This window comes from Kogia breviceps, chromosome 2 (genome assembly GCF_026419965.1).
Source record: "Kogia breviceps isolate mKogBre1 chromosome 2, mKogBre1 haplotype 1, whole genome shotgun sequence".
NCBI lineage: Eukaryota > Metazoa > Chordata > Mammalia > Artiodactyla > Physeteridae > Kogia > Kogia breviceps.
Window position 1 is genome coordinate 128,858,835 of NC_081311.1, and position 13,065 is coordinate 128,871,899.

General features: G+C 40.9%; 2 protein-coding genes across 33 annotated transcripts in view; one reads left to right on the forward strand and one right to left on the reverse strand.

Annotated features, from left to right (window-relative positions):
- The window catches only part of CCDC148 (coiled-coil domain containing 148), a 427,998-nt gene extending 418,275 nt beyond the window's left edge, over positions 1–9,723 (reverse strand). For all 9 annotated transcript variants that reach the window (XM_067026094.1, XM_067026092.1, XM_067026091.1 and 6 more), the window contains exon 1: positions 9,348–9,723. In XM_067026094.1, the coding sequence (XP_066882195.1) occupies positions 9,348–9,372 (25 nt within the window). In that variant the 5' untranslated portion in view covers positions 9,373–9,723. The remainder of the gene's footprint in view (positions 1–9,347) is intronic.
- Positions 9,724–9,837: 114 nt separating this feature from the next.
- The window catches only part of PKP4 (plakophilin 4), a 269,659-nt gene continuing 266,431 nt past the window's right edge, over positions 9,838–13,065 (forward strand). For 9 of the 24 annotated variants that reach the window (XM_067026062.1, XM_067026063.1, XM_067026065.1 and 6 more), the window contains exon 1: positions 9,839–10,147. The gene's annotated coding sequence lies outside the window, so the exon portion shown is untranslated. Of the gene's footprint in view, positions 10,148–10,880; positions 11,285–13,065 lie in introns of all 24 variants that reach the window. The other 15 variants (XM_067026080.1, XM_067026077.1, XM_067026081.1 and 12 more) reach the window with 4 other exon arrangements.

Here is a 13,065-nt window from a genome sequence, read left to right on the forward strand (position 1 = left end):
GTGCAGCAATAAAGACCCAACGCAGCCAAAAATAAATTTAAAAAATAAATATTTTAAAAATGTATAGTTGTACAACTATCATCACCATTTAGTTCTAGAACATTTCAATCACCTAAAAAAGTTCTCTCATAACCACTTGCAATCAGTGTTACCATCCCAGCATAAGGTAATCAATCACTGATCTGCTTTTTGTCTCTATTTTCCTTTTTTGGAAGTGTGGTCTTTTGTGGCTGGATTTTTTCCTCTTAGCATAACATATTGGAGGTTTATCCATATTGTAACATGTATCAGTAGTTCATTATTTTTATTGTTAAATAGTATTCCATTACACAGCATTTTATCTAATCATTATTTGATGGACATTTGAATTATTTCAGTTTTTCCCTATTACAAATACTACTGTAATAATTCATGTAAGAATTCTTTGGACATATGTTTTTATTTCTCTTGAGGAGATTTCTAGAAGTAGAATTGCTGGATCATATGGTAAGTTTATATTTTAAAGAAACTGTCAAACAGTTTTCCAAAGTGGGTATAGCAACCAGCAATTTATGACAGTTACAGTTTTTCCACATCCTTGTAATCACTTGGTATTGTCAATCTTCTGCCTTATACTTATTCTAGTAGTTATATAGTGATATTGTATTACAGGTTTAATGTGCATTTCCCTAATGTTGTTGAACATCTTTTCATTTGATTATTAACCATTTGTCTAACTTTTTGGTGAAATATCTATTCAAATATTTTGTCCATTTTAAAAATTGATTTGTTTGCCTATTTCTTTAAAAGAACTTATTTATTTATTTATTTATTTATGGCTGTGTTGGGTCTTTGTTGCTGTGCGTTGGCTATCTCTCTATTTGCGGCAAGCGGGGCCTACTCTTCATTGCAGTGTACAGGCTTCTCATTATAGTGGCTTCTCTTGTTGCAGAGCATGGGCTCTAGGCACACGGGATTCAGTAGTTGTGGTGCATGGGCTGAGTTACTCCGTGACATGTGGGATCATCCTGGAACAGGGCTCGAACCCATGTCTCCTGCATTGGCAGGCGGATTCTTAACAACTTTGCCACCAGGGAAGGCCTGTTTGCCTTATTTTTGATGTTTAGAAGTTCTTTATATATTCTGACACAAGCCCTTTATCAGATTCTGCTTTTCAAATATTTTTTCCCAGTCTGTGGCTTGTCTTTTCATTTTCTTACTGATGCCTCTTGAAGAACAAAACAATTTTCTATAAAGTCCAATTTATCAATTTCTTCTTTTATGGATCATGATATAGTGTAATATCTAAGGAATCATTGCCTAAAACATGGTCACAGAGATTTTGTACTACATCTTCTTCCAGAAGTCTTATAATTTTAGTTCTTAGGTTTATGATGCATATTTAGGGTTTTTTTTGTATGGTATAAATTAAGGGTATAAGTTCATTATTTTGCACATGAATGTCGAATTATCCTAGCAGCATTTCTTGAGAAGACACCCCTTTCCCCATTGAACTACCTTGGCATCTTTGTTGAGAATTAATTGACCATCAATGTAAGGGCTTATTTCTGTACCTTTTATTCTATTTCATTGATCTGAACAGCTATCATTATGCCAATATTATATTCTATTATTTTAACTTTTGAAATTGGATGTTATAATTCCTCCTATTTTGTTGTTGTTTTGATGTTCTTATTCCTATGTTTGTCCATTTGAAGACTGGCTTGTAATTTCTACAAAAAGTGTTTGCTGGAATGTTAATAGGGATCACAGAGGTTTAATAGGGATCACAGAGTCAGAGGTTTTATATTTCTTTTCTAAAATTTATTCCTAAGTATTATACTCTTTTTCATGCTATCATAAATGGAATTGTTTTCTTAAATTCATTTTTAATTTGCTATTTCTTAGCATATAAAAATTCAACTGATTTTTGTATATTGGTCTTATATCTTGTGACCTTGCTAAATTTCTTATCACTTCTAGTATTACTCTTTTTTTATATATTCTTTAGATTTTCATGCATAGATCATGTCATCTGTGAATAAAGAGAGCTTTAATTTTTCCTTTCCAACCTATATGCTTTTATCTTTCTTTCCTTATTACAATGGCTAAAACCTCCAGTGAAATGTTAAAGAGATGAGAGTGGACATCATTTTATTCTCAATCTCAGGGGGAAATCATTCAGCCTTCACCATAAATGTGATGTTAGCTGTAGGCTTTTCATAAATGCACTTTGTCACATTGAAGAAATTCCATTCTATTGCTAGTTTTTTAGCATTTTCATCATGAATGGGTATTAGATCTTGTCAATTGCTTTTTCTGCATCTATTTTCATCTTCATTTTTTTCTTATTTTAAAAAATCTCTATTAAACTATAGAAAAATATGGCAGTTCTTGACTTCTGTTTCCTGACAAGGGAATGTACTAGCAGGTCCTGTTTACCTGATGCCTCAGCTCAACCCCAGAGATGCACAGAAGCTGTAACCAACTGTGACAACAGTTAGCTGACCTATTGTATAAAGAAAACAGTGGGCCAGAGATGGAAAGGGCTAGCTGCCATGATCAGAGAACAGAATAGGGGGCGAGTTCTTGCTTTTCTCTCCTGATCGCTCCGGTCAGCTTATTGTCACCTCTATGAAGCAGACAAAGAGCTCTTTAGTTAAAAACGATGAGGTCATATTTTCCCTGAATTTATTTTAGGAGAACTTCAAATCTAATTTTTTTTTTTTTTTTTTTTTTTGCGGTACGTGGGCGTCTCACTGTTGTGGCCTCTCCCGTTGCGGGGCACAGGCTCCGGATGTGCAGGCTCAGCGGCCATGGCTCACGGGCCTAGCTGCTCCACGGCATGTGGGATCTTCCCAGACCGGGGCACGAACCCATGTCCCCTGCATCGGCAGGCAGACTCTCAACCACTGCACCACCAGGGAAGCCCCAAATCTAATATTTTAAACAGCATTTTAATGTGGTGATCATTTGATGTTCCAGGGTTGGCACTGAGTCAAGATCTGCTTTTCAAATGGAGATTGTTGACTTGCCAGGTGCCCTGCATCTGTCGGACTGCCTTCTTTTGCTTTGGGCTTCACTCAAAGGTGGTGGACATATGGGTTCTGTCAGTAATTAGCATACTTCCAATATAGGTTCATTTATGAGGACTTTCATCTTCATTTTTGACAGTTTTGCTAGATAAAGAAAACTTGATTGACATGCTTTTTTCTCTCAGCACCTTGAATATGTCTTTCTACCACCCTCTGGTTTCCCTTGTTTCTGATAAGAAGTCAGCTGTTAATTTTATTGGGGTTCCCTTATATACGATTAATTGTTATTCTATTTTTGCTTCAAAACTCTCTCATCTTTGTCTTTCAGCAGTCTATGATGTACCCACACTAGTGGGTCTCCTTATGTTTACTCTACTCAGGATTTACTGTGTTTCCTGGATCTAGAGATTAAAATTTTTATAAAATCTGGGAAGTTTTAGGCCACTGTTTCTTCAAATATTTTTTTATACATCCTTCTGGCCTTCCTTTCCTTCTTTTACTCATAGCTGTCCCACAAGTTTCTGAAGCTCAGTTCATTTTTTCTCAATATTTTAAAATTGTTTTTCATACTGGATAGTTTCTGTTGGTCTAGAATTTACATTTAGTTCCCTTTTTAAAAAAACAATCTCTGTTTCTCTATTGAGAGTCCCCATTTGTTAAGTCATTTTTCCTTTAAGTTTTTAAACATATTTATAGTAGGTGTTTTGGATTACCTGTCTACTAAATTCAACAAGTGGGCTCACTCTGCCTGTCTGTTGGCTACTTATTTTCCTGAATTTGGATCACACTTTTCTGTTTTTTTAGATGTCTCATAATTTTTTGTTGAAAACTAGATATTTTACATAAAACACTGTAAAAATTTTAGATGGAGTCTGGTTTTCCTCCTGAGATGTTTTATTCAAACAATAATTACTGGAACTTCAGAATCTGTTTTCCTGAGTTGTGGGGCTACTGGTATCTGATAAATTTTCCTATCTCACTTTTATTTTTTAGCCTGGTTCCTAAAAACTTAGTATAAATGTTCCTAAAAAATAGTATAAATTATAATATGAATTCTAATATTTTCTTCCATACCAGTGGTGTGGTAAAATGACTCTACCCTGCAAAAGGAATCATGCTGCTCCTCTTCTCAAAGTTCTTCTCTTGCTCCCAACTTCAAAGGAGGAAAACTGAGAGTTAAGGAATATAAGGCTTTGTAGGAAGTGGGGAGGAATAGATACCACACTAAGTAAAGCTCTTTTACCCAAATTAGGTTGGCAATATTTGGAACTAGATAGATCATTCATTTTCTATTCTAACAAAGAAAAGAAACTTAGAAATGTTTAGACTGTTGCTCTACATAGTCCAATATAATGGTCATAATATGTGCTTTGTTTTGTTGTAAATATTTGCATAATATTTTAGTGAAATCTGTTGATTGTAAAGAACAAAGACTCACTAAAGGCAAAACAGGAAAAGAATGGCTTAAGGGTGATTATAAGTAACAAATCTCTCAAAGCGATATCTGCACTCCCATGTATATTGCATCATTGTTCTCAATAGCCAAGATATGGAAACATCCTAAATGTCCATCAAGAAGATGAATGGATAAAAAAGATGTTGTATATATACACAATGGAATATTATTCAACCATGAAACAGGAGGACAGCCTGCAATTTGCAACAACATGGATGGACCTTGAGCACATTACCTAAGTGAGCACATTATGCTAAATGAGATAACTCAGACAGAGAAAGACAAGTACTGTATGATATTACTTATATGTGGGATGTAAGAAAAGTCAAACTTCGGACTTCCCTGGCAGTCCAGTGGTTAAGACTCCGCGCTTCCAATGCAAGGGGTGTGAGTTCACTCCCTCGTTGGGGAACTAAGATCCCACATGCTGTGTGGCATGGCCAAAAATAAATAAAATAAAAATTAATTAAAAAGTCAAACTTCTAAAAATCAGTGTAAAATGCTGGTTATGAGGGGATAGGGGGTAGGGAAATATGATTGATGTTTAAGGCTACCAACTTGCAATCAGTGGCAAATTAGCCATAGAGATCTAATATACAGCATAATGAATATAGACAACAATAGTGCAATATAATTATGTAATGTGATAAATATCACTACAATGGCAATCATATTGCAATATATAAATGTATCAAAGTAACACACTGTATACCTTAAATTAACACAATGTTATATGTCAAGTATATTTAATTATTTAAAAATGTCAAGGAACAATAAAAAAATGAATTATATTGTCTTCATGGGGAGAATAAAAACCCAGAAAACATTAGGACCAAGGAAGCTATTCTTTCTGGCTCACTTGGTCTCTCAATTCCAAATTTCCAGGGAAAAAAAATCAGATTGGTATTAGTATAGGTTATGGGTTAATGGTCAGCCAATGGATTGGCTACATTTGTATCGGGTCCCCACCAGGGTTGATTCCACGGCCAGATGAAAGGTCATGAGGCATGCAGGACTTCTTACTTCAAGGGCTATGCATATAGGTACCTGAAAACATGTCTATTATACTTACCAGATGTTTGATGCCTTTCTGATTTTATGAAGTTGTTAAATTTGCATGATTCTATGGTGTTCCAAAAGACAGAGCAACATGGATGCTTTAAATGGAAAAAATGTAGGCAACCCTTATTTAAACTGCTTCACAAAGCTGAGTTTCAACTGCTTTCCCCAATATACAGAATTTTATAGTCTTAGCTCTGAATATGATAACTTCAAGCCAAAGCACATGCAGCCAGTTCTTTTCACACAGGTCCCCTCCCTCATAGAGGAGTAGAGATAGGTCCTGGTAGAGATGAGATCTGAGACCTTTCTCTCTTAGGAGGTTACATGGCAGAAACCTCTGCTCTGTTCTGCCATACATTACCTCACTTTTCCACACTGAACTTCTAGTCCATCTTTTTCTAATTACCTCCCAACATTACTGATTCTAATTTTTCATTGTTGTAAGTCAAATTCTTCCAAAGACTTCCAAGGATTCATGACTGTTGGCTTTTCTTAGTGTGGGAGGCACTTCAGTAGTCCAAGGCACTATGGAGGCTAAGGTCATGACCATGACATGTATCTGATCCTTTAGGAGAGAAGGCTCATACACTATATAACAATACCACGGGGTAGAGAGTTTTAAGTGCCACGATAATACACTAAATCATAAATCATCCTCTCCAGAGGGAGGTAAGATCAGGAAATTTTCAGAAAAGGCTTTACAGGTTTAATGGTTTATTTGGCTGGGCCTCTAAAGGCAGGGGAGGATTTGCATATTCAGAGAATGTGCTGGAGGTGGGATACAGCCAATTCTGCAATCCTGAGTAGAATTATTATTAAGCTCTAGCATCCTCAACCAGGACAAGTTTATTCCACTGCTCTCTTTCCCTCATTTGCCACCTGCCTCTGTTTTAACATTCTTTTTAAAAACAAACAACACCTCCCCCTGCCCAAGCAGTGTGTTTGTGGAGTTCTTATCTTAACTGTTCCCACCTCCTCCGGAGGCATCCAAGAATGAGAAAGGAGACAGTGAGTGTTCCTGCTTCTTTCTTTTCCTTGCTGCCTCTGCTATTCTTTGTCAGAAATTCACTACTAGTCATTATGGGCTAATGTGAAAATAACAAACATTGGAAAGGTACAAAGTTTTCATAATCATGAAAGGTTCAGGTTGACTTCTTTCTGAGATAGTAATTTAAAAGTTCCCGTGGATTTCTGCTGTTTACTTTTGTTCTTGAGGATGCCCCACAGTCAGCTGAGCAGAGGCCCTGCTTCCTATCTCAATTTCCCAGCAGTTAGATGCACCAAGGTAGTGTGGCTAGCAGGTGAAATACTTCCCCTTCACATGTAAATAATTTGCATTTCTATGGACCCTTGGGGTGGGAGACAATGGTTTCTACCCTTCACTGGAAATCTGGAATTGAGGCATTGCAATTTGCAAGTAAAGGGCACTTTTGTAGAGGAGAACTTTATTGGCAAAAAGAGTTAGGGTTTTGACTGCAAAGAGCACAATCTTCAGAATCATTTGAGTAGTATTCAAGGGCAGAACATTGGGAGTGGAAAAAATAGAAGCTGCAAGAAATTCCTTTCAAATTGTTTCTTGGTGAAAAGAAAAGCCTATAGATGGATATGGAGGGAGAAGGATAGTGGTGTTACCAAAGATCAGATATTTGTAAGGTGTAGGAAAAAAATTTTGAAGGAGAGGATGTAACACATGATCTAAGAGAGCAGTTATAATCAATGGAGGAAAATTCTGGGGTGGGAGGATGGCCAATGTTTAGGAGCACAAGTTGAGTGTGAGCTTGGAACAGAAGGCTGTCACCCTTCTCAGCCAGGACTGAAGGAAGTGATGAAGTGTGAAAATTGAGACTGAGATTTAGGGAAGTTAAGTTGAGAAACCTCGTGGTGGTGGATGCCTCAGTCAAGTAGGAGGCAAGATCACTTGCAGAACTGGAAGAAGACCAAGTAGAGTGGAGGCCTGAGGAGAGCAGAAATAGGACAGATTTGGGAGAAGTGCCCTGAATAACGTCTTTGGATCAGTATCCTGGATAATCACCCTCCTGATGAGGAAAGGAATTTAGAGAATCAGTGAAGACCCAGCCAAGTCTGGATAGCATAAACTTTTAGTGGAACAAAGTGATTTCTTTATCCAGCAATGCTTGGTTGTACAGGAGCAAGTTCAAAAGAAACCTTTCACTGAAGCATGACAATTACAAATAATAATAATAATAATGTTGATTGACAACATTTTAAGGGACATTTTTCATGGTGGATTTTAGTAACATTTTAATCATTACAAACATGAAATACACAATATCAAAATACTCATCAAACGTGATCTGAGAAAAATGCAAAAAGAAAAGATTACTGGAGTAAAAAAATCAGTTAGTTCTTGTTTTCTTCTTTCTTTGCTAGCCTAAGGCAAGGAAAAAGGAAATATGAATGTTTTCCTTTCCACTCGACACATCTTCCATGATTATAAAAAAAAAAAAAAGTCATTGGTATTTTGTGAGTACATTAAATATGAGTCTTATTTATAAAACTGTACATTTTACTTTTTCTATTCTCCTACAAACAAACACCAAAAAGAAAGCAAAAGGAAGAAATTGAAAGCATGATGAGCTAATTTCCACAATGGCAAGGCATGAGACAGCACTCCAAGGTTTTTCCAATTCTGATTTCTTCCCAGTTCTGGAAATATTTAGGGTGACCACTCATGTTCAGCTGTTTTGTTCCACAGTCCAACCCTGCATAGGATTATCAACGATGTTCAATTTTACTACAGATTGTGAAAGATGTTTTTCTTTTCTTTTTTTTTTTTGAAAGATGTTTTTCTAATCAAGGTACCAGGTTAACAATTCTTATCTATTTTTTAAATTTTCAATTATGGTAAGATAAAAACCAAAAGCAAAGCATATTATCCAACTTAAAATTCAGGACAGTAGTTAGACATATGTAGCTTGCACACATATTAATCTGTTTCTCCCAACAAAATATTTGTAATTTCCAAAATCCTATCAGCATTTTCACACAATATGGTCCCTCCAACCTGAAGGGCAATAACATAAACACAGTCTTCTTTCTAAATAAATTAGTATAAAAATGGCAAAATCACCCAAAAAGAAGGAACATAAGAATATCAATGATTATATCAGACAATATGCTTAAAAGCCTAATATGTTTATGAAGTCCTACTTTAATAGCTAGTATCTAAATATGAAAGTTATTTACAGAAAAAATTGCTATTGACAAACTAGAACAAAGTGACTTTAAATGAAAGCAAAGCACTTGTAATTAAAGCTCAAGATTTTTTGTGTGATTCCATGTCTCAATTAATTTCTTTATCAAATTTAGAGATAAACTGGAAAATACCTAGAAAATAAAATCCATCAACTGTAATCTATTTCCTTTACTCTCTTGTGAAATCATCAGAAGACATGCAGGATCAACTCTATCACCTGTGTCTTTCCCAACCCCTGTAAACTCTTAGGGGAAAGACCATGTACCTGTCAAGCTAATAGTGCAGAATGCACACACAGATGGGTGTTTAACAAATATCCTTCAGTGGAGAGATTAGAAGTTTTCTCTGGGAAAAGGGGAACGCATTATCTCATGCATTGACTCAATGACATCCATCATACAATACGTCAGCCTGTTTCCTCATCAAAATATCATCCAAAGGAAATCATCTTTGAGTCTCCTTTAAGTCTTTAGACCCCAAATTTTGAGGCAAGATCCACCCCAGGGAAGGGGTAGTGGTTGGGAAGAACAAGTAGAATTCATGTGGATCAGTGACGTCAGGAAGAAGCAATGATTTAAAGGATGGGGTGCAAACTCACCTGGAGAAGCAGAAGCTGCACACATGTCAAAAGTCAAAGGGCAGACGCTGAGGGACTCCCCAGTCGCAGGAAAAGTGAAACGCCCACTCCCAGGCTCTCAGGATTCTTATAGAGGCTCAGCTGTCCCTGCTTTGGACGCGACGTACAAACCCTACTATGCACAGCTGCTGTTGCCAGGAAGGCAAAGAGAAAGCTGCCCCAATTTCAGAGCCAGCACTCGGGAATCCCCCGGTAGTTCTTTCCCCCTCCCCCTCCCGCGCCCAAAGCCAGAGATACCTTCATCCTTACTCCTCACCGTTTCCAGGCCCTCTAGCTCTTAACAGCATCGGTCTCTATGGCGACCTGAAACCTCAGTTCCCATTGGTCAGTTCAATATGAGGGCCGGGCCAATGGGGAGGGCCAGCCTTTTCCTTCCGACCAATGGGATTGGCAGGGAGCAGGTCCGGAGACGGCGGCGTGCTGACGTTCCCGGGAGCCTGGGGCTGGCTGGGCAGGCGGGCTGGCGGCTGGGCGGGCGGCGGCGGCCTCTGGGCAGTAGAGGGGGCTCCGGGGCTGAGTCTGCGTCGACGCCGGCCGCGGAGGCGGCACCATGGGCAAGGGGTAGAGGGACAAGTTGGCCACCGCCGCCGTCGGGGGTGGTGGGCGAGCCGCTTTGGGGTAGGGGGCGGGAGGGGGAGGGAGGGGCGGGCAGTCGCTCTGCCGCGGCACTTTTTTAATTTTTTCGGGTGCCGCAGCGGCGACCCCTCGGCGCCGATGTTCCTGATCCCCGGAGCGACGACGGCTGCTGCCTAACCTGGAAAGTAAGTGTGCGGGCTCGCGGGAGGGCGCGGAGACTCCTGCCGAGGAGACCCCCGGCCCTCGCCCCGTCGCTCCGGAGCCAAGACCTGCCTGCGAGGGGCGCGGGGCAGGGAGGGAGGGAGACGGGGACGGGCGCCTCCCTCCCGTTACTCCGTCCCCACCGCCTCGCGGCCGCCTCGGCTTTCCTGCCCCGCCTCGTGTTTCTGCCCGCACTCGCCTGCCTGCTCCCCTCCCCCCGGCAGGCGCACAAGTTTCACCCTCCATTTGCTTTTCCCTGCGATTATTCTCCCCCGGTATCCCCTACATTCCACGCACGACCCCTCCCCACGTTGGCCTTCTTGGATCTAGGGCCCCCAGCCCCAAACTTGAGCGCCACGCCGAGCCCTCCTGGTCGTCTGCCCGTAGGCTTCCCAGCTCCTGCCCGCCTGGCACGCTGCTGCGCGCCCCCAACACCCCTGGGCGCCCGCCTTCTCCAGCCCTCGGGGCTGTCCGTTCTTCTCTCCAGCCCCAACTCCCGCTTCTTGGCCCCCTCCCCTTCCTCCCACGTCCCTTCTGCCTGTACGGTCTTGTGTTTGCCCTCTGAGCCCCGCGCTCCTTGCCGGTCCTGCCCACCGCCCAGTCCAGTGTGCCCCTCTCCCCTCACCGCCTATCCTCATGCTCCACCCCTCCCGGTTCTCCAGCCCCAAGCTTCCCCGGCTGCCCTCTCGCGCTGCCGCTTCCTTCTCTCCCTGCCAGGAGTTGAAGAGGAGCTGCGGCACCCACCCATCCTCCCCCCCTCCGGCGGAACGAGTGTCCCTGCCGGCCGCTGGGGCTGCTCAGGCCTCTCTCCTTTTCCCCCCCCGGGAAGTGAGGGGTTGAGCGGCTGGGCCGAGATTTGGCTGCGTGTTGGCTGAGTGCGACAGCGAGCTCGGGCAGTAGAGGCGCCGCGGCGGCCGTGGCCGCGCGGGGCGCAGCAGTAAGCAGGTGTGTGTGTCCGGGGGGAACGTGCACCGCGGGCTCCTCGGCTGGCGACAGATTGTGCAGGAATGCGAGGAATGCACCAGGGGCATAGTCCACACGACCCGCCGCGGCAGAACTAGCGCCTTCCTGGTCCAGCTCTCGCCGAGCAGCCAGAGGTCACCGGAGCATCTTCGGAGCTGGTGAGCCTCGCTCCACTCCTCTCCTCCCTTTGCTTTTCTCCATGCGGCAGAGAGGGCGGCGGAGAGGAAGCCCGGCAGTTCGGGCTTCAGCTAGCCTTTCTTCTGGGATTTTGGTGCATTGGTCTCCAGGACCGTGAATTTCGGGCCGATGGTGGTGTAGCCAAGGTTATAGATAATTGCACGAGGTTCTTGGCAAGTTTGGTTTGCAAGGTTTGAATAGTGCCTGACTTTTACGAGGGTTTTTTGAAAACCTGCAGGAAAGGGTGCCGAAGGTTCTTCGAGTAAAAAGCTTGCAGCCAACGTAATTTTAGCTCTATCAAAAAATGTCTGTTAATGCTCATGGACGGGGATATACTTCAAGAAAGAACTTGAATGCATCACTTTGCTGTCATAAAAATTGTAATTTTTTTCTTGCATACTGGGCTGTGTTTGGACCTCTTATAATAATGAATAGAAACAGAGAAGCAGTGTTTGGTCAGCGATGGGACAGATAGGACTGTCTGGCACAGTTCAATTCAGGGCGTGTCAGTTACCATTGGAAGTAACATGGGTACTACAAGATCATGTATATTTCAAGATGTAATTTATTAGTTGAGGTCACAGTTCTTTCTTTTTTTGTTCCCAAGTTTGACCGAAAAATAAAAATACAGCTCTACAACTTTTAAAGAATGGTAATTATGTGTAAAATCCAAAGTGATTAGTATACAGTTTCAATCAAATTTATTTTCCTTAATGCAGAAAAGCAAATTTTTGACAGACGTTGCTTTTCTAGAGTTGGGCTTAGATTCTCTTATTTTAAAAGGTAAAGTAGAAGACTGCTTCTCTTTTTGAATGTAGTATATTACTGTAGAAAGTATCTTCGTTTCTGGTACCTGTGAAACAGCTATGGAAAATGGTAACATGAAAATGAGAACAATTGATGTCCAAAATAAGTGTTTCTGGATTTGGAAAAGCATGCTATGTGTGCTTTTATTTGACACAATTTTCTTTGGAGGTTGAATTTACTATAAGCCTCTCCACACTTGGCTATTTTGTTTCACATTCAGGAAAATAATAAGTTGATTGTCCAGCTGTCTGCTAACACTACTGTGTAGGGATCAAAGGCATTGAAAAGTATAAGATGAGAGCCTTTTATTTAGTTAAGGACCCAATGGAAAGGAAAAATAGAAAAGAAAGAAAACTTAGTGCTGGGTAAGGTGTCTTTTGGCTGCTACTTTGTTTTTCAGGTATGTTCGTAATTAGTGGACCTTCTAATTTAGAGATTTTGCTCTAAATTAGAGTTAGTAATACTGTGTAGGATATTGGGAAGTGTTTGGAGATGCCAACAGGAAACTTATGTAACACAGTCCTCACAGCAGAGTTTAACATGTGCATATTTGATTTGATGTGAAGATTAGAAAGTAAAAGCACATTGAGTTTCTCTGCCACATTAGAAATCGAAATAGCCCGTTCAGGTATATAGAGAATGTGTGTGTGTGTGTGTGTGTGTGTGTGTGTGTGTGTGTGTGTGTGTGTGTGTGTGTATGATTGGCTGTACAAACAGTTTTACATGCTTCAAGTAAAGGTAGGCTTTAAGTTAGAAATATATTTTATTTGTTATAGATATTTGAAGGGAAGAAGTTTTGAAACTGGTGATCATTCACAGTAAAATGACAAAAACTGTTTCGATCAGAGTGCATTCCCTCCTGAACTCCACTATTACATAAGAGAAGGTAGCTGCATTTTGTGTCTTATGTATGATGTAGAAGATTCTAACTTGGGGGGTGAAACGTCCAGTTATC